Here is a 27,302-nt window from a genome sequence, read left to right on the forward strand (position 1 = left end):
AATAGAATCATCACAAGTGTGTTTTCAACTCATAAAATGTTGCATTTCAGGTGATATATTTCTTCACTGGTTTAATCCTCTGAATTAAATTATTAGATATGCATTTTTATTAATTAGCTTTAAAATCCAGTGCTTTTCCATTCTGGGTAGCTAATGAATCAATAGAAATTACTCCAAAATAACTAGAAGTAGTTTCCAATCTGATTTTTTTAGAAGATCTGTTTTCCCCAACGAACTGTGGAATTTGTAGATATTTAATTATTTTATAGACTTCTTTAGGAATGTAGGTTTTGCTTCCATTTTTATTCTCATTGTTTGGCTACCTTGAGCTCTGGATTTATATGGACATGTTCTTAAGTGGGGGCAGTTTTGCCCCCCAGGCGCCATTTGGCAATGTCTAGAGACACTGTTGTCGTAACTGGGGGCTAGGGGTAGGAGCAGTGCCACTGACACACGTAGTGGGGCAGAGTTTAAGGATATCACTAAACCTCCTGCGATGCACAACACAGTCCCCCACAACCAAGAATCATCTGGTTACTGTTGAGAGACTCTGAATTTGTCAAATTTAAAAGTACCATATTTTCTAATAAGAATGAGGATGCCTATTTTACATATTGCTTGTTAACAGAAGTTTAATGATTTGGTTTTTATTTTATTTTTGCTTTTTAGGGCTGCATGAGCAGTATGTGGAAGTTCCCAGACTAGGGGTTGAATCGGAGCTACAGCTGCCAGCTTACACCACAGCCGCAGTAATGGCATCTGCGACCTACACCACAGATCATGGCAAGGCCAGAGATCGAACTCACATCTTCATGGATACTGGTTGGGTTCATTACTGCTGAGCCACAATAGGAACTTCCAATGATTTGGTTTTTGTACCATGCCAACTTTATACATGTTAAAACTGCTGACATCAAGTGGCTGCACCAAAATATCTCATGTTCTGAGAGGAGTTGGGGTCTCAGTGTTTGTGCTGGGATCTTTTAATGATGACTGCCCCTAGCACTTGAGGGGAGAATTAGCAGCAAGGATGCCATGTGTTTACCACCCTGGTGTACTGTTTTTTGCACGATTATACTAGTTCATAGATACATAAGAAATGAAAGTCTTGTTTGTCTTTTGAATAGATGCAAGCAAAATATCTGAAAGGAAGGACAATCATTGGAGTAGCAGCAGGCAGGTTTCATACAGTGCTGTGGACTAGAGAAGCTGTTTACACTCTGGGACTAAATGGTGGACAACTGGGTAAGAAATCTGTGATGACAATATCAGAAAAATAAATTGGATTCTTAAAACAGATATTTTGTGATTTGTTTATTTGTGTAATTTTTTAGGTCACTTACTGGATCCCAGTGGAGAAAAGTGTGTAACTGCTCCTCGTCAAGTCTCTGCCCTTCATCATAAGGACATCGCTCTGTCTTTGGTTGCTGCTAGTGATGGGGCCACCGTCTGTGTTACCGCAAGGGGAGATATTTACCTACTTGCAGACTATCAGTGCAAGAAGTTGGCTTCTAAGTATGTGTATTTCAGCTCTTCCAGCAAATATCTGAGTATCAGCTTTATGCTGTCCTCTGAAATGTCAAATGGAGAAAATTGAATGGTGGGAAAGTCAACAGTTTTGCCTTTGATAATCTTAGTCATTTGACAAAACATCTAGTGAATATATGTTAAAGTTCTTTGAAGGTTATAAAACAGTATTTCTGAATTATGATAACATGTAGTTAAACATTACCTATAAACTTCCTTTTTTTATGCTTCAGGTGCACAGAAGTAGATTAATCATAATTCTTGGTTTGTGACACAGTCGTCACTTGTGATGTTTTATATATTATACACTTATTTTATAAAAAGTAGTTAATCATATTCTGTGGACCCTCAGTCCGAGTTTTAAACCTATCTGATATATTTTTTTATCTTTGTGTAATTAATTTTATCTGGTAGCATGTTACAGTAACTTGCAATAAATAAGAAGTTGGCTGTCTAATCAAAAATTTAGTTAAAGCAGGGACTTATAAAACTAAGGTTTAATTTCAGAGGGATCTGTCAACTGGAGTTCTCTCTCCTTTGTGCATAAACCATACTAATAATGTATTACCAGTGATGTCATTTTTAATGATTTAGGAAACAATTGTGAAACAAGGGCAGAATCCTATATTTTTTCATACATTTTCAGTCTTTTATATAGTTGATTAATTCGTATCTGTTTTGACAGCAATTTTTTTGCTTTTCATAATTATTGTGTCATTTTAAAGTATCCAGCTTTTGTAACAGATGTTCTTTTCAGACAAATCTTTCATTGATTTACACAATATTTCATTATAACTGTAGTACTAAATACAAGTAGAGAAATATATCATTGAACAGATAATGTAGCTCAGTTAGTGGAAGCGAGAGTGTGTAGGAATTCTAGAGAGTAACCATCCAACTTTTAAAGCAATCAGGGTTTTACAGTGCAGCAGAATGTGCTTTTGCTAATGTAAATGAGATGGTATTTCATAAAGATACCATCCATGCAGTTATCTTATGAGCAGAAGATGTCAACTTCTTTATTTTAGGTTTTAGGTTTTGTTTTTACTTAACATTTATAAAACTTGCCCTGATAACATTAAATTACACTTTAAACTTAATGTTTAAAGTTCTATCCAAGTTTTCACTAAGAAAATTCTTTTGTTAACAGCTTGTTACAACATAGTAATTTTGAAAAGAAAATTTTTTTTTTGAAAATGCAGGCAAAATATCCAAAAGGGAGGACAGACATTGCAGTAGCAGCAGTCAGGCTTCATACAGTGCTATGGGCACATCACATGTAGATATATTGACAGGTGCGATGAATTGGCTAGCAGATGAGTTATTAAATTAGCAATATGAATGGTTTTTATGGTAGCTATATCTATTTAAGGTTGTCCATATTCAAAATTAAGAATTTATATTTCATTTCAAGGTTTAAATTTTTCTGTTAAAATACAGATATATTTATGAGCTTTTAGCTTTATCAGTTACTTAATATAGAGTGAATGTGTACATGAGCAAGTGGGGTTTTATGTATTTATTTATTTATTTATTTATTGCTTTTTAGGGCCACTCCCGCAGCATATGGAGGTTCTCAGGCTAGGGGTCTAATCAGAGCTACAGCTGCTGGCTTACGCCACAGCCCCAGCAATGCCAGATCCGAGCCACATCTGCGACCTACACCACAGCTCACGACAACGCCAGATCCTTAACCTACTGAGCGAGGCCAGGAATCAAACCCGCAACCTCATGATCCTGGTCGGATTTGTTTCCACTGTGCCATGACGGGAACTCCAGTTTTAGGTATTTAATGTATCTTTGTAGTAGGGCCTTTTGGGAAGGAAGGATTTTCAATAGAGAGATATGGCCAAATGGCCGTTGTGTAGGGGAAACTTATAAAAAGGAGGGACTGAGGATGCCGAGGTCACATCATCTCACTTCAACTTTCACAGTTACTGCTCTGAGGTATTGTTTGAATAGTAAGTTCTTTAAAGTTGAGCTGGTGTACTTTAGAGAACATATTAATCTAGAATTTTTTTCTTTTTTACCCAGACAACTAAACTTGAAAAAGGTTCTTGTATCTGGGGGGCATATGGAATACAAGGTTGATCCTGAACATTTGAAAGAAAATGGGGGTCAAAAAATTTGCATTCTTGCAATGGATGGAGCTGGAAGGGTGAGTATATATTTAGGCAAAGGCATAGTAATGTTTTTTTTTTTTTTTTCTTTTTTAGGGCCACATTGAGGCACATGGAGGTTCCCAGGCTAGGGGTTGAATCGGAGCTGTAGCTGCCAGCCCACACCACAGCCACAGCAATGTGGGATCTGAGCCGTGTCTAAGACTTACACTACAGCTCATGGCAACATGGGATCCTTAACTCACTGAGCAGGGCCAGGGTAGAACCCACATCTTCGTGGATCCTCGTTGGGTTGCTTACCACTGAGCCACAACGGGAACTCCAAGGCATAGTAATCTTGTTCTCAGTTGGTAACTGTAGAGGATCCGATGATGTTAAAAATACATGTTTTATGGATCATAAATGCTGTGATAGACAGTTTCTATTGACTTTTGTTTCCCTCCTTGCTTTTGATGTCCAGTACTAATTAGTTTGGAGCTGGTGTTTCACAGAAAGTATGATGACATTTACCTAATCTTGCACTGTACTTGTTAAACTAGTTTAAAATTTCATTTGTTGTGCTTAAAATGGAAGTAAGGGATTTTGATGGGTATTTAATGTGTACACTGAGTAATGAAAAAATTGAATTGCATAAATTTGAGATATAACTACTCTTTAAAGATAAAGTAAAATGCTAAGCTGGCAATGTTGAAAATTCGATACATAATAGGAAATTTTCTCTCAGATTTGGTTTCTAAACAAATGTGCATATATAAATGCAGAGATTATTACTATCATAAATAAAAGGTAATGTATTTCTAGATCACTAAAGAAAGAATCTTATCTCTTCCAGTAAAGAGAGTTCTAATTTTTATTTCTCTAATAAAATTGTTAATTAAAATATATCATACATTAGAAACACTGAAAAAATTTTATACCATGTCTATAAAAACGCATTACTTTGTGCTTTGTTTATATAAAAAATACAGAAATTATTTTCTTAGGTTTCCTAAGTGCTATAAAAATTTACATTTTAGAGATTGAAAAATTAATTATAAAGCCCTACCTACTGGTACATTACAGGTATAAACCTACTGGTTGATTATTTTATTAGAATTATATTTAAGAATTAAATATCTAATTTATACTGAAAGAAGGAAGCAGAGGCATGGACTTACATTTAAAAAGTTGAATATAAAACCGTTTGACTTCGGGATGTATTTCATTTACATTAATAGAGATTAGCTTATTTATACATGTGGAATTTTCTGTGAAATTAATTACTCCTATAAAAGTGACAACCAGGCTCTGAAGGAATCAAATCAATATAGTCTATTTTTTGTGTACATAGCTTTTGAGTGACCTTGGCAGATACCATTCTATGCTTTAGATTTCTTAATTATGAGGGGAATGAACTTTTAAAAATCAGCATTATTAATTGTTCAGGTGAAATCATCCTTAAAACACGAGGCTTTGAGCAGATGAAAGGGTTGCTGCTCTGGATAAAGCTGGGTTGGGAGCCCAGCGCCCTGTCTCGTTCTCCATCCTGAGCAGCAGTGCCTGAGCTATCACTCTGGAACACTAAGGGAGAACCATGTGGGAGCCATTAAATTTTCTGATGATTTTTCTGTCCCTAAGATTTTGTTTTGGTTGTCTGAGTTATGCAGACATCTGTTTTTTTCCCTCAAGAGCAAAGTTTGGATTTTCATAGGCGATTTTCATTGCTCTTGCAAATAGATGGTACTACAGCAAGTCTGACATCTAAGGTTTAGCACTAAGACCTTTGTTTTTCTTTAGCATTGTAGAATATCTGTTTGCCCCAAATTTTAATACTGAAAATCATTTCTTTTTCTTTCTTTTCTTTTTTTTTTTCTTTTCAGGGCCACACCTGCAGCATATGGAGGTTCTCAGGCTAAGGGTCTAATCAGAGATATAGCTGCTGGCCTATACCACAGCCACAGCCACGCCAGATCTGAGCTGGGTCTTCAGCCTACACCATAGCTCACGGCAATTCCGGGTCCTCAACCCACTGAGCGAGGCCAGGGATTGAACCCACAACCTAATGTTTCCTAGTCAGATTGGTTTCCACTGTGCCACAACGGGAACTCCTGAAACATTTTTAATGCTTCATGTTTGCTTGATGTATTTTCTGGAAGACAATTCTTTAAAACTATCTTGACTTTATAGTAGTCATATATATGTATGGAAAAATGAACCCTGAAACATATTAATCAGTGTCTTTCTTTTTAGAGGCAGTATCTCCTGATTTCCGCTTTTTGTTGTTCCAATGCTATATTGCTCTCTATTCCAATGTTATTTGGTTTTATTGTAGGTATTTTGTTGGAGATCAGCCAGCAGTTCTCTGAAGCAGTGTCGATGGGCCTATCCACGCCAAGTCTTCATTTCTGATATTGCTTTAAGTAGAAATGAAATTCTTTTTGTCACACGAGATGGAGAGGGATTTAGAGGGAAATGGTTTGAAGAAAAAAGAAAGAGTTCTGAAAAAAAAGGTTAGTTCCTATATGTGAATGGCATTTAAAAGTGAATGTATAATTTTGTTAGTATTTATCATTAGGTTTAATTGACAAGTGTTATTAGGTTTTACCCCATGTCTATTTTGATTTTGTTTTGTACTTGCATGTAAACAAAGGGAATTCATTCCACTTAAATCTGGAGTTTTCAGTCTTATCCATCTTTTTTTTTTTTGTCTTTTTGCCATTTCTTGGGCTGCTCCTGCGGCATATGGAGGTTCCCACGCTAGGGGTCTAATCGGAGCTGTAGCTGCCAGAGCCACAGCAACACGGGATCCGAGCCACGTCTGCGACCTACACCACAGCTAACGGCAACGCTGGATCGTTAACCCACTGAGCAAGGGCAGGGATCGAACCCACAACCTCATGGTTCCTAGTCAGATTCATTAACCACTGTGCCACGACGGGAACTCCAGTCTTATCCATCTTAATATGCCCTGAACTGGTGGTACATTCCCATGGGCAATGGGGGGCATTATTGCTAATCTTTAGCCATGGCTGTAAGGCAAGGAATTAGAAAGTTAAGGGAGGAGTTCCTGTTGTTGCACAGTGGAAACAAATCTGACTAGGAACCATGAGCTTGTGGGTTTGATCCCTGGCCTTGTTCAGTTAAGGATCTAGTGTTTCCTTGAGCATTGATGTGGGTCCAAGACTCAGCTTGAATCCTGCGTTGTTGTGGCTGTGGTGTGGGCCGGCAGCTGCAACTCTAATTCAACCCCTAGCCTAGGAACCTCCATATACTGCTATGCAGCCCTAAGAAAAATTAAAAAAAAAAAAAAAAAGTTAAGGGAAAAAAAAAATAAAAAAACTTCCTAGATGGTTTTGAACCAGCTTCCAAGCTCCTTTTTTTTCCCTCTCCCCAGATTGAGAATTGAGTGACTTATGCTATAGGTTTTTCGTTTTTTACATATAAAATTTTACAAGTTTTATAAGGTATATTAGCACTTAGAGGAAAATAAGAAGAATAAGTTTTTTGTGTTTAAGAATTTTTTTTTTCTTTTTTTTATGGCTGCTGCTGTATAAAAGGTTAGTTCCCAGGCCAAGAATCGAATTGGAGCTGCAGCTGCAGGCCACAGCCACAGCCACAGCAACTCTAGCTCTGAGCCACATCTGCAACCCATGCCATGGCTTGTGGCAATGCTGGATTCTTAACTCGCTGAGCAAGGCCAGGGATTGAACTCATATCCTCACAGAGACAATGTCAGGTCCATTAAGCTACAATGGGAACTCTTCATTGTGAATTTTTTTTTTTTTTTTTTTAATAAGAACAAGTAGTTTTAATTAAACAGTTGCTGAATAATCGGTGACAAGTATTATTTATTCCTTGAATATAAAGGAGGAGAGCTTTAATTAAGATGCTGCCATTGAAAATAGAAGCTATTCATTATATAGTTCATTTTTAATTATCTGATTTTAAATTTACAAACTTACAGATTATTTACATTGTTTTTTAACTTAGGTTGCCTACTTTTGTCTTTTATCTATAGTTAGCGATCTTTTTTCATCCCCAAAAAATGAAGTTCATTTACCTCTTTACTTCTCTTTACTCACTCCCACCCTAGCCCAAGTCACATCACATGGTCTACTGCAAAGAATAAGTTTTCTTATTTGCACTCTTGTTTCTTTTTATCTGTTTGTTTGTTTTAACAGAGTGAGTTTTTTATTTTTTTATTTTTTTGTCTTTTTGCCATTTCTTGGGCCACTCCCGAGGTATATGGAGGTTCCCAGACTAGGTAGGGGTCGAATCAGAGCTGTAGCCACCAGCCTACACCAGAGCCACAGCAATGCAGATCCGAGCCACGTTTGCAACCTACACCACAGCTCATGGCAACGCCAGATCCTTAACCCACTGAGCAAGGCCAGGGATTGAACCCACAACCTCATGGTTCCTAGTCGGGTTCGTTAACCACTGAGCCACGACGGGAACTCCCAGAGTGAGCTTTTAAGATCTGAGTTTAAAAACTCAGTGATGGTTTCCTCACTTCCTGAACATGACCTACAAAGCCTCTACCCTGACCCTTGTCTGTGTCTATGGACTCTGTTGAGCTCTCTTCCCCTCACTTACCACTCTACAGACACACCAACCTTCAGGTTTTTAGTCCAGCTATGATTTTTTCCAGGGACTTTCTTAATTTTTTACATGTCAGCTTAATTTTATACTTCATCAGAGATGTTTTCACCTATTCTCAATCTAAACTTTGTTACCCTGTTTCAGTTTTAATCTCTTTGTGTTTTCATCATGTTCATTCGTTTTGTGGACTCTTAGTTTCCTACATTATCTCTTTTTTTAATTTAAACATTTTTTTGTACTGCAGGCAGAATCAGTGCTTTACATGCACATTTCATGTTTTTCTTTCATAGCTTTGATCTGACTTGTAGTAATAAAATCATTTATTTAGTGTCTGTCTCCTCTGCTGGATTGTGTATTCCCAGGTGGTAGGGACATGCCTTACTTGTTCGTGACTATATCACTAGGGATAGACTGATAAGCACTGTGTCACTGTAGCACGATGTGGTCACTCATATTTGCTGAATACACGAAAGGGAGGGAGAGAAGAAGGAAGGGAGCAAGTAAATAAGGAAACAGACTATATGAAGATGCCATGTTTATGTATTTTTAAAATATATAGACAGTGCTAAGTTTATATGTTTTAAGTTTTTATTTATTTATTTTGTATTTTTAGGGCCACACCTGAGGTATATGGAGTTCTCAGGCTAGGGGTCAAATTGTAGCTGTAGCTGCTGCCCTATGCCGCAGCCACAGCAGCACAGGATCCAAGCTGCGTCTTCGACCTACACCAAAGCTCACGGCAACACCGGATTCTTAATCCACTGAGTGAGGCCAGGGACCTGTGTCCTCATGGATATTAGTCTGGTTTGTTACCGCTGAGCCACAATGGGAACTCGCAAGTTTTTATATTTTTAATGGAAGCTGACAAATTTTTAAAGGTAGTGTAACACTATATTTTTCTTTTAGACAACTTTGGTTGCATGTGGAGGATAAAATTGTGGGTAATAGAGAACTGACTCACCAAATTTTCCTTTGTAATACAGTGAATAGATAGGGTGTAAACTGTGTTGAAGAAAGAGATGTACAAGAGATAGCAACAACAAAAGACAAAAAAAAACTAAAAAAAAAAACTAAAAAAAAAAAAAAAAAAAAATTAAAAAAAAAAAAAAAAAAGGAGTTCCCGTCGTGGCGCAGTGGTTAACGAATCCGACTAGGAACCATGAGGTCGCGGGTTCGGTCCCTGCCCTTGCTCAGTGGGTTAACGATCTGGTGTTGCCGTGAGCTGTGGTGTAGGTTGCAGACGCGGCTCGGATCCCGCGTTGCTGTGGCTCTGGCGTAGGCCGGTGGCTACCGCTCCAATTGGACCCCGAGCCCGGGAACCTCCATATGCCGCGGAAGCGGCCCAAGAGATAGCAACAACAACAAAAGACAAAAAAAAAAACTAAAAAAAAAAAGAGATGTAGTTCTTCAGAACTTAATACAGACAAAAGATATGTCCTTATTCTCCTTATTGTTTTCCTATTGCATTTACTCCTAAATCATGTCACTGTTTCAGTAAGTAAAGCCTTGATTAATGGAAATTTATTTTTTTCTTTTTAGCAGAGATTTTATCAAACCTTCATAATTCCTCACCAGATGTGTCTTGTGTCTCTGATATAAATAGCGTGTATGAAAGAATTCGACTTGAGAAACTTACTTTTGCCCACAGAGCTGTTAGTGTCAGCACAGATCCAAGTGGATGCAATTTCGCAATCTTGCAGTCAGATCCTAAAACAAGGTATACTTGTATATATTAAATTTCTTTTTTAGAGGGAACAGTCAGTGGGTTTTCTTTGTATTCAGTAGCTCCTGGAACAAATTTAAATTGAAGATCTGTTGCCAAGTCTTGTAGAGACTTCAGACATATAATCATGTTGCCAGGTTAAATCAGAAGTGAGAGTTCAGTTGTGGCTCAGTGAAAATGAACCTGACTACTATCCATGAGGATGAGGGTTCAATCCCCAGCTTCGCTCAGTTGGTCAAGGATCTGGTGTGGCTGTAACTGTGGCTGTGGCTGGCAGCTGTAGGTCTGATTTGACCCCTGTCCTGGGAACTTCCATGTGCTGTGGGTGTGGCTGTAAAAAGCAAAAGAAAAAAAAAAGAAATTAAAAGTGGAATTTATTATATTGAAAATGATGAGTGTTCTTTTTAGTTTGGAAACTGATATTTATGGAAAATACTGAAGATTTTATATATATATATATATGTAACGTTCATGTCTTTAGTACTTTGTGATCTGTTTGAGGTTCTCAGATTCTGAGAAATAGAACTATTCATTAATGTAATATATAAAAATTGCTGACCCTTGCATACAATGAGAAATGACAAAGAAGAAGTAGTGTAGAGTCATCTGGAGGGCACTGTGAGTCTCAGTGCAAATCTTCCATTACCTCAGGCCAGACAAATATCAAGGGTATTAGTGAAGAGGGAAAAGTTTCCGGAGATATGGTGACCATCCCTTCTGGTTTGTCAGGTCTGTCCCATATTGAGCGCTGAAAGTCTCCTCTCTTGGGAAACCCCTCAGTCCCAGGCAGAACAGGGGGTTGGTCACCCTACGTGGAAGGATGGGTGATATGTATATTGGGAAGGGGAGCGTGCATTTTTAAGGTACTGATATGACCTGTGTGTGTTTATTTTCTTGAGTTTCTAACCTATTCTAGGATCTGGGACCTGAAGTATTTATTTACTGGTTTCTCAGTATGTATTTTTCCCCACTTCTGAAATAAAAAGATAAAAGAAGAAAAGGTTGAGACTGTACTCTCCTCTTTTTGAGTGTTTTTAGTTATACTTTCAATAATTAAGATATTCTATGAAACAATCATTTGAATTTATCTTATATAGTGTTTCCTTGTGGAAATAGAAAACACTGCTTTGAAAGGAAACTTAATTTTTGTCGTTTTAGTTTAGGAAAAAAAAACACATACATAAAGGAATAGAAAAAAATTATAGGGTGACATAGTATCTAAGCCTGTATGCAATGTTATATATTGGAAATACCAAATTTAAAATTTTCTAAGTTAAATAAAAAAGAAATTACACTTTAAACGAATTGGGCAGGGACGTTTTCTTTTTTTTTTTTTTTCTTTTTTTTTCATTATCTTGAAAGTAAAAATAATTTTTGTTTCACTTCTAGCCTGTATGAAATTCCAACTGTGTCCTCATCATCCCTTTTTGAAGACTTTGGCAAACTGTTGAGGGAAACGGATGAAATGGACAACATCCATGATGTGACATTTCAAGTTGGCAGTAGAATCTTCCCTGCACATAAATATATTTTGGCAGTGCGTTCTGACTTTTTCCAGAAACTGTTTCTTTCAGATGGTACTACTTCAGACTTTACAGATGTTTACCGGAAAGATGAAGATTCTGCAGGATGCCATCTCTTTGTGGTAGAGAAGGTTCATCCTGACTTGTTTGAATACCTTCTACAGTTTATATACACAGATACTTGTGACTTTTTAACTCATGGCTTCAAACCAAGAATAAATTTAAACAAAAAACCAGAAGAGTATCAGGGCACTGTGAATTGCCATTTGAATAAAAAAATTTCACATGAAGATAATCAGAAGTCAGCATTTGAAGTTTATAAAAGTAATCAAGCTCATAGTGAGAGGCAGAAAAGTAAATCCAGATCTTCCAAAAAAGTTAAAAGCCTTGGGGAAGATGATCCTGTGAGAATGTTGCAAAATGTTGCAAAGAAATTTGGTTTCAGTAATTTGAGTAGTAGGTATGACTCCTCCTTAATGTCCATTCATGTAACTTATTATTATGTCCTCCTTTTAGTAATCCTCTGCTAGCCCTCTCTCCTCTCTGCTGCTGCTACTGCTTCTGTTCCTAGTCCTGCTTCTCTTCCTCCTCCTGACCTCCACACCCTCCCACATGTCCTCTTCATCTTCCTTCTCCTTTCCTTTCCTTGCCATTTCTCCATTTTATGCTCAAGCTTTCTCTGGGGTTCCCTGGATTAAAATGTTAAAGAATGGGAAAGCTGTTAGTGGGTTTGAACTCTCAGTGATGGACTGGCAGGCAATGTGCTATTCTGAAGTTAGAATGACCTATATATGCCTCTTAGCTATGCTATGACTACCTAGGGCAAATTTCTTATTTCTTTGAACTTCAGTTTCTCAGTTTATAAAATCAGAGGCATACGATTGACTTAATATTATTGGTAAAGTGCTTACACAGTATTTGTCATCTTATAAGCTAGGTTTTTTTTGGAATTTTCTACTTTTAAGGTATTTATGTTGCCTGTGGCAGTATAACCTTAGTTGTGGGGCAGGAGCAAGAGAGAAGAGTGTATGGTGTCTTTAAAAAAAAGTGAAGGGCTTTGTGTCATAGCTTTCATTTGTTTTTTCAGTAATGATGTTTAATATATTTTGAATGTTAAGTAAAATTGAAGGAGAATGTAGGATATTTCTTTATCACTGAGTAGGGATTTGTGGAGATACTTTTTTCTAGGTGATACAAATTATGTAATTGTGTTCAATTGTGAGCTAATTTGCTGGATTTCTGTTGTTTGTTTTGGAAGGGGAATATATTCACCAATTAATTTTTATCTATTCTTGATAGGTTAGATGGAGTCAGATTTGAAAATGAAGAAATTAATGTCATTGCCAAGAAAACTGGTAATAAACTAAAACTAAGTCAGAAAAAATGGTAAGTTAGGAAATGAAGATAAACCTTTCATGTCTAGATTTGGGGACCTAAGTGTGGAAATAGAGCTCTTTTTACTCATATGAAGCAAAATGTGTAGATGAATTCCCTTTTATCTTTACTAATATTCTTCATTTCTGGAAATGTTGGAGAGCATTGAGGCAAATGGATAAAATTTTAACTGCTCAGTAAGACATTGATATAGTTCCCTTTTTTCTGATTACTTTTTAATGAAGAAAGGAAATTTTAATTTTTTCTTCCCTGAATTTTGTCTTTTTTTTTTTTTTTTTGTCTTTTTAGGGCTGCACTGGCAGCATATGGAGGTTCCCAGGCCAGGGGTCTAATTAGAGCTGTAGCTGCTGGCCTATACCACAGCTCATGGCAATGCCAGATTCTTAACCCACTGAGCGAGGCCAGGGATCGAACCCACAACCTCATGGTTCCTAGTTGGATTTGTTTCCACTGCACCATGATGGGAACTCCTGAATTTTGTATTTTTTATAAATAGACAGTGATATTAATTCAAAAACCAAATAATTATTTCATTATGAAGATTATTTCCTTTAGTATTTTTTCCATAATAAATAGACTCATCTAAAATATGTTTATTTTAAAAGTTTTTATACTTTGTTAGTGAAAAGTTTTGGAGAAAACAAAGGGAGGAATCTAGCCTGCTTAGCACAGAATAGATTGTACAAATAAGTGAATTCAAGACCTTTGACAACAGGGTCACTGATTATCATATTGCTAACACCTGGCCTATAATAAAAAGGAACATTAGAAGACTTCTAAAAATATTTATCTGTATTTATTCAGTTATCTTTTCAAATATTATCTTTATTGTAAGGCCTTATTTTCCCTAAAGTGGAAGGAAATGAAGTACTTCCTTATATATGTGTACCCTCAAGTTGCCCCTTCTCTGCCATCCTTTTTATTTGTTTGCTTTTTAGCTGTGCCCACAGCATATGGAAGTCTCTGGGTTAGGGATCGAATGCTCACCACAGCAGCGACCTGAGCCACTGCAGTGACAGTGTTGAGTCCTTAACCTGCTGTGCCACAAGGGAACTCCTCTGCCACCTTTAATTAGGAGAAAATCAAAAGTTAAGACAGATCCTATTTGCTTATTTGCTACTTATATAAAGAAATTGCTCTTGCTTCAATTAAATTTTTTTTCCCCAGTTCATTTTTATGTGATGTGACCATGAAATCAGTGGATGGAAAGGAATTTCCTTGTCATAAATGTGTTCTTTGTGCTAGACTTGGTAGGTACATTTTTTGTTAGTTGCTGTTTTATTTGTTTTAGTATTGTTTTTCTATTCTTACTGAATTTTTTTCCTTTCAGAGTATTTTTACAGTATGCTGAGTAGCTCATGGATTGAGGTAAGATTTAAGTAGAAACCACATAGGTTGGTAATGACAGTTTATATTATGGGGAAATTACTAAAGAGATTAAAAAATTTTTAACTCATTTTTTCTTTTGTATTGAACTTTAGCTTAAGCCTACTGAAAAATAGCAACATTTTGAGATGAAAATTGTTGCAAAAAAGCTACTTAAATAAGTTCCTCGTTATTGTTTAGACTTGTATTTGGAATACCAGTGTGTTTCTTTTTTTCTCAATTTTTCTTGATTCCTTTTCATGTTACAGAGCATTTTAAAATGAAATGTATCTCATTTTAACTTTATGTTTTATATAGTGTTATTTTTTTGTGTTTGATATGATTCCTATTAAAAGTTTTTCGTATCAATAACCTCAGTCTGTAGTAGTATTTTTGTAGTGTAAAATTATCTTATTTTATTTTATTCAGGCTTCCAGTTGTGCAGCTCTGGAAATGCCAATACATTCTGATATACTGAAAGTTATTTTGGACTACCTCTATACTGATGAAGCTGTGGTGATAAAAGGTATTAATAAGAGTTAGGACATTTAAATATAATCACAAATGAGAAAATCACATGAATATTAATTTCTACTCTAATTGAAATAAGCCATCAACAGAGGCTTTAACTGAAACTAAGCAATAGTAATGGCTACTAACAGTGAAGGAATGGAAAAGAAAATTTTCATTACCTGTATGAAAATGAACTCTTTTAAGAATTGTTAATAGTGTTTAAGATTAAACATTTTCACACCCAGCTGCTTATGATTGAGATGAGGAAATGACAAGGAATGTAGTTTTGACAAATAGCCTATAAAAGTTCTTCTTGCCTGTATTTCCCCTTGTGCAAACATGAACACGTCTGAAGTAAAAGAAATAGACTGATAATTGAATTGAAATCTATGAAAAGCATTTATACACTTTGTTAGGCGATACAGCCATGTTAATTTACCAGGTAGGTGTCTTTAGTCATAGGAGTGGTGTAGTCTCTTGTTGTGTGTATGTGTATGCCACATTTTCTTCATCGATCTGAAGATTGTTTCTATATTATAACTATTGCGAATAATGCTGCCATGAACATGGCAATACAGTTATATCTTTAAGATCCTGATTTCACTTCCTTTGGCTAAATACTCAGAAGTAGGGATGCTGGATCATTTTATGGCTCTATTTTTAATTTTTTTGAGGAATCTCCATACTGTTTCCCATAGTGGTTGTACCAATTTATCTTCCCACCAACAGTACACGAGGGTTCCATTTTCTCCAAAACACTTGTTATCTTTTTGTAGTTGTTGTTGTTAATAATAGCCTTTCTGACAGGTATAAGGTGACATCCCATAGTTTTGATTTGCATTTCCCTGATAAATATGAACATTGAGCACCTTTTCATTTACCTGTTTGCCACTGTATGTCTTCTTGGGACAGGTGGGTCTTTTGCTCATTTTTAATTTAAATTTTTTTTTTTTTTTTGCTTTTTAATTTGTAGGAGTTCTTTATGTATTTTGGGTATTAATCTCTTTTCAGATATAGTTTGCAAATATTTTCTCCCATTCCAGAGTTGCCTATTCATTTTGTTGACTTTGCTATACTTTCTAGTTTCGTGTAATACCACTTGTTTGTTTATTTATTTATTTATTTATTTGGCCATGCCAGTGGCATACAGAGTTCCAGGGCCAGGGTTTGAACCCTAACCATAGCAGTGACAGTGCCAGATCCTTAACATGCTGAGCTACCAGGGAACTCCTGTTTTTGCTTTTGGTTTCACATCTAGAAAATCATTGTCAAAACCAATGTCTAGGACCTTTTCCCCTTTTTTCTTCTGAAAGACTTAACGCTTTCAGGTCTTAAATTCTAGTCTTTAATCCTATTTGAGTTGAATTTTGTGTATAATGTAATATATGGGTCCAGTTTCTTTTGCATGTGGATATTCAGTTTTTCCTAATACCCTTCATTGAAGAAACTGTTTTTTCTCCATTTTGTATTCTTGATAACTTTGTTAAAGATAAGATGGCTATATATGAGGGCTTATTTGTGGGCTCTCTATTCTGTCTCATTGGTCTATGTGTCTACTTTTATGTCAGCATGTTACAGAGTTGATTGCTATAGCTTTGTAATATGATTTTGAAGTCAGGTAATGTGATGTGTAGTTGATTTGCAATACTAGTTTCAGGTATACAGCATAGCGAGCCAATATTTTTATTGATTATACTCAGTTATTATGAAATAATATTATTTCTCTCTTCTGTAGAATATATCCTTGTTGCTTATTTATTTTATACATAGTAGTTTATATCTCTTAATCCTTTAACCCTGCCTTGCCCCTTTCTCTTCCCTCTCCCTGCTGGTAACCATTGTCTTTTTCTCTGTATCTGTAGGTCTGTTTTTGTCTTGTTATGTACATTCTTTTGTATTGTTTTTAGATTTCGTGATTCCATGAATGATAACATAGAGTATTTGTCTTTCTATGTGACTTATTTCCCTAAGCATAAAACCTTCTAGGTCTGCTGTTGCAAAGGGTTTTTTTATGGCTGAGTAATATTCCATTGTATGTGTGATATGTATATATCTTTATCCATTCATCTGCTGATGGGTACTTGGGTTGCTTCCATATCTTGGCTATTATCCACAACTTAACTTTGGTTGCATACGAAACCTCTACACTTTTTTTTTTTTTTTTTTTTTTTTTTAATGTCTTTTTAGGGCTGCACCCACGGCATATGGAGGTTCCCAGGCTAGGGGTCTAATCTGGTCTAATCTGCTGGCCTACACCACAGCCACAGCAACTCAGGATCTATGCCATGTCTGTGACCTACGCCACAGCTCATGGCAACGCCGGATCCTTAACCCACTGAGCAAGGCCAGGGATCGAACCTGCAACCTCATGGTTCCTAGTGGGATTCGTTTCTGCTACACCATGATGGGAACTCCTGAAACCTACACTACACTTCTTAACTTCTCTTCTTCTCTGTCATTATTTCTTCAAATATTGTTATGTCCTCTTTTTCTTCTGGGACTCTCATATGTATCTTGTTATGCTGGATAATGTTTCACAGGTCTCTTATACTCAGTTTATTTTCTTTCTGTTCCTCAGTTTGGATAATCTCAGTTGACCTATAGTTTCTGTTTTCATTGATGGTCTTAATTTTTTGAGATATTATTCTCATATTTTCTTTTAGAGTTTTAGACATTATTTCCTTCAGATCTTTGGACATATTTAAAATAGCTGATTTAAACTCTGTAATAGTTCAGCATCTTGGCATTCTTAGGGACAGATCTACTTGGCTGCTTTTTTTCTGTATGGCCATACTTAACATCTCTGTTTCATCTTTTCATAATTTTGTGTTGAAGACTGGATGCTTAAATAACAATATGCAGCAGCTCTTGAAATCAGATTCTCCTGTTTCTTCAGGGGATTTTTTTTTTCCTTTTTGTTTAGTGACTTTTTGTAACTAATCTGTAAAATTGGTGTTTTTGGTCATATGTGACCACTGAAGTCTCTTCTTGGTCATCTTAGTTGTCAGCTAATAATTAGACAGAATTTTCCTTAAACGTCTAGACCGTTAAATCTCCCAGCCTTTGCCTAGTGGCTCTTTGTATGTGTTGTGGCGTGGCTTCAATTCTTAGGCAGGCAATTTACAATTTTGCCTTAGCTTTTATTTCCTGCTTCTGTAGAGCCTCAGAGTCAGCCAGAGGTAAGAGTTTTGGGCCTAAGTTCTTAAGTCTTGTTATTTTTTAAAAATAATGCTGAACGTGTTTGTTCAGAATCCAGTCACTTTTCCACATTCTTTATTACTTGTCATTGTCAGCAGCATCGCCAGCACCCTGCCATTTACCAAATACATTCTGAATTTTTTTTTTTTGGCCGCACCCACAGAATGTGGATGTTCCCCAGCCAGGGATCAAACCCACACCATAGCTGTAACCAGAGCAGTGACAGCACTGGATTTTTAACTCACTGAGCCATGAAAGACTCCTGGGCCACCTTAAGTTTTTTTCTGGGTACATGCACAGCCCTCCGTGTATGTGCGGCCTTTTAGATTCACAGGAATTTGTTAAAACTTCAAAACCCCTTATGGACCCTTGTACTAGGCTTCTCAGATGGCCACAACAATGTAGACTGAAATTTATCATTCACAGTTCTGGAGGCTAGAAGTCCTAGATCAAGTTCTGGCAAGGTTGGTTTCTGGTGAGGGTTCTCTTCCTGGCAGGTACCTGGCTGCCTTCTTGCTATGTCCTCCATGGTCTTTCCTCAGTGCTTGTCTGGTGTGGTGGAGAGAAAGTGAGAGAGCACACTCATGTGAAGGGGTAGGTGGGGAAGGTATAGCTCTGAGGTTTCTTCTTGGAAAGACACTGATCCTGTCAAGTCAGAGCCTACCCTTATTGCCTGCATTTAACCTTAATTATTTCCTTAGAGCTTCCATCTCCAAATACAACCACTTTGGAAATTACAGCTTCAACATGCAAACTCTAAGGGGGCACAAACATTCAGTCATGATAGCTCTTTTCTTTTTAAGGTTTTTTGACCTGCTTCTTGTTTGTTCTGTCCCCTATTGTATCAGGCAGCTTCACTGTTAAGCAGTTGCTGATTGTTTTAAATAAATGCCCTCTCCTGAGGCTTTGCACACTGGGTAAGCTTTGAGTCAGGTCAAAAAACCCTGCTGTGGGGTTCCCAGGAAATTGCCACATAGGTCAAATAATGACAACTATTTGATAATGTTGCTCCACAGCTGTTCTGTCTCCTTCAGTGGCTGTTAGGTGCTCCTTTCTGCTCGTGATAGCAGGATTAATGGTTTTCAAGACTGCTGTGGAGGAGAGGTGAGGAGAGGAGTATCTAAATAGGAGAGGCTACTATGTCCCAAAGTTCACCATTCTGCGCAGGATTCAGCCGGTTTTTCTGAGTCAGTGCTCCCTAGATTATTGCAAGGTTTTGGCTAACGTCTTGAATTCTGAAAGAGTTGATTTTTGAAATTTTTTTTGTAATATTCTTATTGCTTTTGTAGAGAAGAATTTTTGAGGTTGTTCTTAGTCTGCCATGTACAATGATGTCACCTCTCCCTCGGTTTTTAAAATGGTTTTTCTACTTTCACTTTTTCTTTTTTAACCCTTTTTTTTTCTTTTCTTCCTATGGTGGTTGTATTGGTTTTTTTCCTATTTTACTGTTCTGGCAGTGACTCCAGCATTGCCTAAGGTCATTATCATTGGGCCAAGGTTGTATTAAATTAAGGAATTTATATAGTTTTTATTTATGTGTTTAACTTTTGTGTGTGTGTGTGTGTGTGTGTGTGTGTGTGTGTGTGTGTTTTAGGGCTGCACCCATGGCATATGGAGGTTCCCAGGCTAGGGGTCAAATCAGAAATACAGCTGCCGGCCACAGCCACAGCAACACGGAATCTGAGCCATATCTGCATCCTACACCATAGCTCACTCTGATGCCAGATCCCTAACCCACCGAGCAAGGCTAGGGATCGAACCCACAACCTCATGGTTCCTAGTCAGATTTGTTTCCGCTGCGCCATGTCGGCAATTCCAGGAACTTCTATAGTTTTTAATAAATGTACTCTTTGATGACTAATTTTGTTTTAAATAGGGAACCTAAGAGTGTTAATTGACACCTCTTCCTTCCCTCCCCCATGTATATACATATTAACATATATGTATCTGTTTAACATATACCTGTATGTTACCTTTAATGGTGAGATTTGACTTTCCACTTTATTAGTTTGAGAAACATTTAACAGCAATGGGAGATTTTAATGTCAGGCATTATAATAGCCTTTTACACTAAAAAAGACCTATTCAAATTGCCCATTTTATGGTCTTAGTGTGAACCAGAGCATTGTTTTTTTTTCCCCAACAGCCTTCTATCTAAAAGAGGATAGGAATGTTTTGAAATTACTACTCTTGATCATTCTTGCCATTTCAACCTTTAGAAAATAAATCATCATAATTCTTCTTCAGTGTCTTAACTACCTAAATTTTCCCCCTAGGTATAATGTGTACAAAATAATAAAGAGTGATACTTGTTTTCTTTTTCTTTTTTAGAATCTCAGAATGTGGATTTTATTTGCAGTGTTCTTGTGGTGGCTGATCAGCTTCTCATAACTCGATTGAAAGAGATTTGCGAAGTAGCATTAACTGAAAAACGTGAGTATATTTGAATTAGAATTTTAGTGTTTTCAGGTTGATCCAGGATTTGTGGTATTTTATTGACTTTATGATGCAGCTTGTGGTAAAATACATGTTTTTGTATCATGAAAAATGTCAAGATATTTCGACTATTTAATGTCATCATTTGTAAGTACATACTTATTTTAGAGATAGTAATATGTGAAAACATGTATATCTTAGAATTGAAATATGTTAATTTTTTGGAAATGTCATACAACTGTGAATAATAAAGATAGCATGAAATTCATTTTGGAATTTTAAGGATGAGAGTTTGAAAGCAGAGGTCTTTTACCCTTGCCCTGGTCTTTTAAGTGTGTGCCTAGCTACCCTACTGTTTGCTGAAATTTTAATGTAAACCATTTCATCATTATATTTGATCAAACACTTCTGTTTTCTTTTATTCCTCTCTCTGTTCATTATTTCAGTTAATTGCATGATTGTCATCCTAACACTCAACTTTGACACCTGAAGTTACTTTTTGTAATTTTGTAACTTACACTCAAATCGCAGCTGTCAAAACTGATTGATCCTGTGTTAATTGTATTTCCTCACCTTTGTATTCTCCTTCTCGCTGTGGTTATTGAGATGATTGTTATCCATCCCTGCTGTGTAGTGTCATACTAGTTTGTTAAGTCCAATTTCTCTTTCTTTAATCTTTCTCTTTGTTTTTTTTTTTTTTTTTTGCTTTTTAGGGCCAGGCATATGGAGGTTCCCAGGCTACAGGTCAAATTGGAGCTGTAGCCGTTGGCCTATACCACAGCCACAGCAACACCAGATCCGAGCTGCATCTGTGACCAACACCATAGCTCACAGCAACACTGGATCCTTAACCCACTGAGCAAGGCCAGGGATTGAACCTGTGTCCTCATGGCTGCTAGTCAGATTCATATCCACTGAGCCATGATGGAAACTCCTCTTTAATCTTTCTATAGGAAGTAATTATGTCTTCCCCCGCTTAAATATTTTTAGTTGCTTACTCTGGGATAAAGTTTAAATTTCCTTAGCCTGATAGAAAAGTTTCTTTGTTCTCTAGTCTTATTTTTGTTCTCCTTCATTGCCTCTTCAGAAAGTGTGAAGGGATTTCCTGTCGAATTTTTCCAGTTTGTACTTGCTGATAGTTCTCTTAGCTCTAGTTTCTTACTTTTCTTTAGCTCTGTGGAAGACATTCTCCTTGATTATCAAAAAGAGAACAACAGCTCTGATCTTTAAAGACAGAAAAGGGAAATACAGTTGTCTCTCAGTGTACGTTGGGGTTCCAGGAACTTCTGTGGATGCCAAAATTCACAGGTGCTCACGTCCCTTATATGAAATTTGGTGTAGTGTCATGAATACAGCTGGCCCTCTGTATATAGAGATGTGAAACCAGCAGGTACAGAGGGCTGACTGTACATTAAAATAATGACCAGAATATACAGTAGGTTTAAAAATTACATATTGGTGATATTTTCAGTTGTTCAGATGACTTTCCTGGCACCCCGTAGTTATTCCTTTTTGGCTCCTACTGCACAGTTGCCCCTATTAATGAATTCCGTGATCTTCCTAGAATCTAGCAAGAGAAGTGCTCAAAAGAATTTTGGTCTCCGATTATTGGCGATTCTTGTTCCCAGCCAAAAACTTTATATGATCCATTTGTATTTCTCTGAAATGGGAGACTTTGGGTTCATCATTAGTTGAAACTTGGGGTTAGTCAAGAGTGAGGCAGAAATCATTATTGTCTGCAGTTATAACTTTTGACTGAGTTACAAGAGAGAAAGAAAAAAGAAATGGAGGAAGCCGGGTATAGAAAATAGTTGTGTTCCTCTGTTGGCTGGGACTCAGAGTAAATAAGGAAAAGAGTGGAGAGGTTTGGGAAGCCAACATGTTAGGTAAGTAGAATATTCTGGGATAGTTTCTAGCAAAATACAGCGCATATACAAAGTTACAAGGATTGTAACAAAATCTAGCATCTCTTGTACAGTATGCCAGATTCTGCACTGGAATGAATGATAATACAGTAAGATTTAGATGTACTTATTTTCTAAATATAGAGTATGTGTGTGTGTTTACAAATGCAAATATACTCACATAAAGTCTGATAGATTATTCAACATAAATATATTTTATAGAATGATTTCATCAGTTTGTTTTAGTTTTATCTTTTTAGTTTTCAAGAGGATGGCTATTCCATATTATATAAATGAAAAGGAATGTTGTTTATCAGTGAAAGTTAAAAATATTCCAGAAAGGTTAGATGGAAGATTTCAATTCTTATGTGTTTGCTTTTAGATGGCACTGTGACGTACCCTGTGTATTTTCTTTTTTTTCTTTTTTTTTTTAAATATAAAGGTTTTTATTTTTTTTCCATTTTAGCTGGTTTAGTGTTCTGTCAATTTTCTACTGTACAGCATGGTGACCCAGTTATACATACCTTGTGTATTTTCTTTTGCTTAAAATTTTATGTGTTTATTTTTCCTCAGAATGAATTATTTAAAATTTCTTTGGCATATTGGAAGGGAAAATGAGTTTTATATTTGTCCTAGTATAAGTTATTTTTGGCAAGGCACTACTTTCTTTCTTTCTTTCTTTTTTTTTTTTGGCCATGTCTGTGACATGTGAAAGTTCCTGAGCCAGGGATCAAACCAAAGCACACTAGTGACCCTCACTCAAGCCACAGTAGTGACAATGCCATATCCTTAACCACTAGGCCACCAGGGAACCCCAAGACACTACTTTTAATTTTCCTTCTTCTAAATGTTCAAACCTATCAGCTTGAGAAATCAGTATACTTCATTTGCTATAGTAGCATGCCTTTCATCTCATTTCACAAATCTTTTCTTTTGTAGTTACCCTGAAGAATTCTGTGATGCTACTGGAATTTGCAGCAATGTATAATGCTGAACAATTGAAACTGTCTTGTTTACAGTTTATAGGACTGAATATGGCAGCTTTACTTGAAGCAAGGTAGGTTAGGTATATATAGACTGTTGGAAAACAATGTATATGTAATAGCAAATATATTAATAACTTAAAAGTGAATGATGATATATTCCAGCTTTGTAGAAAAAGTGAAAATATAAGAGGATTTAATCATTTCATTAGTGTTTAGATGCTTAATATATACAGCAATTGCTAAGATTCTCTGGTGAACAAATAGACACTATCCTTGCTCTCAATGGAGCTTATATTATGGTTGGAAAGTTGTGGGACAGTATTATCACAACTGTATTTTTATATATGTTTATCTTTCTTTGCTTGTTTAGGCTAATGTATAACTATACAATTGTTATCTTGGCTTTTGAAAACTATCTATAGTACTAATTAAGCCAGTACTGAATTATTTCACATATATGCATGCGTGTAATAGATTACTAGTTGATTTCTATTTTTCTCTTTATTATAATATATCTCCTATACTGTATATTGACTTTTTTGTCAAACTTAGCCTGTAGGTAGCAGATGGCTTAAAAAATTTTGTTGGTCTAGTTTATTGTAAACAGATACATGTGTTCAAGCCTTGATGTAGAAATCAATGAGTAGTGAAATATTCCTTATGAAAAGTGACACATTTTACATGAAAAATCAGCTATATATATAAATCAGGGGCTATATATATATATTATATATAATATATATATCCTGTTTCATAAGCTAATATTTCAATATATTGATATTTACCTGGATGGAAAGAATTTTTTTTTTTTTTTTTTTTTTTTTTTGTCTTTTTGCCTTTTTCTAGGGCTGCTCCCCATGGCATATGGAGGTTCCCAGGCTAGGGGTCTAATCAGTGCTGTAGGCACTGGCCTACACCAGAGCCACAGCAACGCGGGATCCAAGCCACATCTGCGACCTACCCCACAGATCACGGCAACGCCAGATCCTTTACCCACTGAGCAAGGCCAGGGATGGAACCCGAAACCTCATGGTTCCTAGTTGGATTCGTTAACCGCTGCGCCACAATGGGAACTCCTGGAAAGAATTTGATAAATGCTAATGATTTAGGGGTCATAGACATTTTAGAATTAGAGGAATCTTGGAAATTTCATCCTATTGTTTCCCACTATTTTTAGCAGAATTTTTAATGAGATAAATTTACAGATTTATTTTTTAATATAAGGTCAGAATTTTATTATATTTACTCACCAAAAAGTCAGTTATGAGAAGAAATGAGTGTTTTTGATGAACATAGAAATTTCAGATTAGAGTACTTGGTATCAGTTGCCTTTTTTTTTTTGGATATTTAAAGTCAGTGTCCAATGTAAGTATTTTGTTTTAACTGTAACAATAGCTAACACTGCCATAATAATAGTTATTAATAGTAAAAACCAATACTAGTAATATAATAATAAATAAAAATAATAATGATAAACTATGTGCTAGGCAGCATTCTCAGGATTTTTTATATAAGGAGATTTATATATATTTTAATATAAAGATTTACTTCATTTTCATGAAAACCTTATGATGTAGATTCTATTTATATACTCATATGAAGATGAGAAAACCCATGAAAGTTTTTTGGCCAATAGTCAAGAAAACCTTGATCCATATAATTAATTATAAATGATAACAATTTTTTGATAACTCATCTTTCAAAATCAGGATGATATTTTAATGAAATTCTAAAATACATTTTGAATTAAAGTTTTCTGCTCTTTTTAAAGGCATATCAGTCAGATTCTTAATAATTGCCACTTAGTGTTCAATTTAGAGGAAACTCTCTTTGGCAGTATAATGCTTTGTTATTTTGTGAAAATGCTCTTCAAATGCAAATTAGTATTATGGGATATTAGACAATGTCATTTCAGATTTCCTCTAGTATTTTAATGTTATAACCTGGCAAAGGTTTCAGAATAAATTTAATTTTTTTGCTGACATTACATTAATCATAGCAACTTTTTTTACTTTGTATTGCCAAATTAAGTTCATTTAATTTGTAGATAAGTCAACCACAATGTGAAATAAGCGCCAAATCTGTCTAAAACATATTAGAAAATGATGTGTTACACTACTGTTGTTCAGTTATTATGACAAATTTGTCAGCTGAACTATTAAGGGTGGCACATGTTCTCTAGGGAATGATTTTACGAGTAGACATGCATTAAACTTAACATTAAAGCAAAAATTTACATGACCATTCCTAATCAAATATGTGTTTGGTAGAAGTGTAAATAAATATGCACAGAGATGTTGAGAAAGGAGAGCTACGTCAAGCATCACAAGCTATTTATCTTCAAAATGTTAAAAAAAAAAAACTGGTATAGTACAGATTTGAACATGCTTTGTATTAGTTTTAAAAGTAGTTTGAAATATACTTTAGAATGTAAACTTTGATTTAAAGTTTTACTGATGCCTCAGAGTACCTCTTTGGAACCTGAGTTCTTTAAAATCTACTTCAAAGTCTAGTTCCAATGTTAATATGCACATGAAGATATTAAAGCCTAGAGAGAGAAAGTGAATTGCTTAATATCATGCAGGTAATTGGGAGCAGTGATAATTCTAGATAGATTTCATGTACTTGATAGTTAAGCTATCATTCTATCAATTTAATACTCCTTCTGTAGGTAAAGATTATAATTTGTAAAAAAGGAAGGTTGAAAACTAGTACTTGCTGTTATGATAGAAAAGGTTTTTCTTTCTTATTTACATTGAGTTTTATTCAAGATGTTTCTCTAATATGTTTGCTGTTTATATGAAATATAGAACTGCACATACTTCCAATAAGAATTTGTTGCAGCTGGCATATTAATGCTTTAAAAAATGTTCAACAACATTATGTTATCAATGTTGTTATCAACAATATAAAATGTCTCTACATATTTGAAAATATTGACAGGTATTAAATTACTTGAGTCTTAAGATAGAATTTATATCTTATTTTTTTAGGTCTCTTGATGTTTTAAGTGATGGTGTTTTGAAGGATCTTTCTGTGTTTTACCGAAAAATGGTAAGGTTTAGGTTTTCGTCAATGATAATGTCAACTAAAGAAAGCAGTGTGTTTGGTCAGACTTAATGGAACAATTTTCTAGTGAATTCTGATACATTAGGATCTTTTAAAGATGAGGAAATAGGCTTTCTTTACAGATTCCACAGGTGAATATAATTATCAAAATTGAAGATATTTAATGATAAAATTAATTATATTAAATTCCTTTATAAACGAAAGTTATTGAAAGCTTCAGAGTCTTTTTTTTTTTTTTTTTTTTTTTTTTTAAATTCTTTTCTCTTTTTGTGGCCTCACCTATGGCATATGGAAGTTCCTGGGCTAGGGGTCAAATTGGAACTTCGGCTGTGGTCTATACCATAGCCAGGCAACACCAGATCTGAGCTGCATTGGCGACCTATGCCACAGCTTGTGGCAACACTGGATCCTTAACCTGTGAGGCCAAGCATTTGAGCCCATATCCTCACAGAGACGTTGGCTCCTTAACACGCTGAGCCACAAGGGGACCTCCCATTATTTGTCAAAGATCAGGACAGTGTAAAAACATGGGCTTTTAACAATATTATTTATTTTTATTGACTTTAACATTGATTTATGACATATGTTTCTTGTGTACAACATTAAATTTCTACTTCTGTATATGTACCCTCCAGCTTGCTCACTACCAAAAATTTAACTAATGTTGGTCTAATTTAAATTTTTTGCATGTGACTGTCCAGTTTTCCCAGCACTATTTATTGAAGAGACTCCTTTCTCCATTGTATATTCTTTGCTCCTTTGTCATAAATTAATTGTTCATATAGGCAAGCATTTATTTCTGGGCTTTCAGTTCTCTTTCAATTCTAAGAACTTTGTATCTTTTTTCTGCCAATACCATGCTGTTTTGATTATTATGGCTTTGTAATTTGAAATCAGGGTGTGTGATACCTCCAATTTTGTTCTCTTTTCTTAGTATTGCTTTGACCATTGAGGGTCTTTTC

General features: G+C 35.7%; 1 protein-coding gene across 3 annotated transcripts in view; it reads left to right on the forward strand.

Annotated features, from left to right (window-relative positions):
- IBTK (inhibitor of Bruton tyrosine kinase) overlaps positions 1–27,302 on the forward strand; it is a 97,211-nt gene that overhangs the window by 23,758 nt on the left and 46,151 nt on the right. For 2 of the 3 annotated variants that reach the window (XM_005659413.3, XM_013992804.2), the window contains exons 7-19: positions 1,128–1,245; positions 1,335–1,515; positions 3,562–3,685; positions 5,959–6,136; positions 9,768–9,945; positions 11,341–11,934; positions 12,774–12,860; positions 14,037–14,119; positions 14,200–14,237; positions 14,664–14,760; positions 20,277–20,378; positions 23,225–23,342; positions 26,265–26,325. In XM_005659413.3, coding sequence (XP_005659470.1) covers positions 1,128–1,245; positions 1,335–1,515; positions 3,562–3,685; positions 5,959–6,136; positions 9,768–9,945; positions 11,341–11,934; positions 12,774–12,860; positions 14,037–14,119; positions 14,200–14,237; positions 14,664–14,760; positions 20,277–20,378; positions 23,225–23,342; positions 26,265–26,325 — 1,959 coding nt within the window. The remainder of the gene's footprint in view (positions 1–1,127; positions 1,246–1,334; positions 1,516–3,561; positions 3,686–5,958; positions 6,137–9,767; positions 9,946–11,340; positions 11,935–12,773; positions 12,861–14,036; positions 14,120–14,199; positions 14,238–14,663; positions 14,761–20,276; positions 20,379–23,224; positions 23,343–26,264; positions 26,326–27,302) is intronic. The other variant, XM_001924870.6, reaches the window with a different exon arrangement.

The sequence above is a fragment of the Sus scrofa genome, chromosome 1, assembly GCF_000003025.6.
Source record: "Sus scrofa isolate TJ Tabasco breed Duroc chromosome 1, Sscrofa11.1, whole genome shotgun sequence".
NCBI lineage: Eukaryota > Metazoa > Chordata > Mammalia > Artiodactyla > Suidae > Sus > Sus scrofa.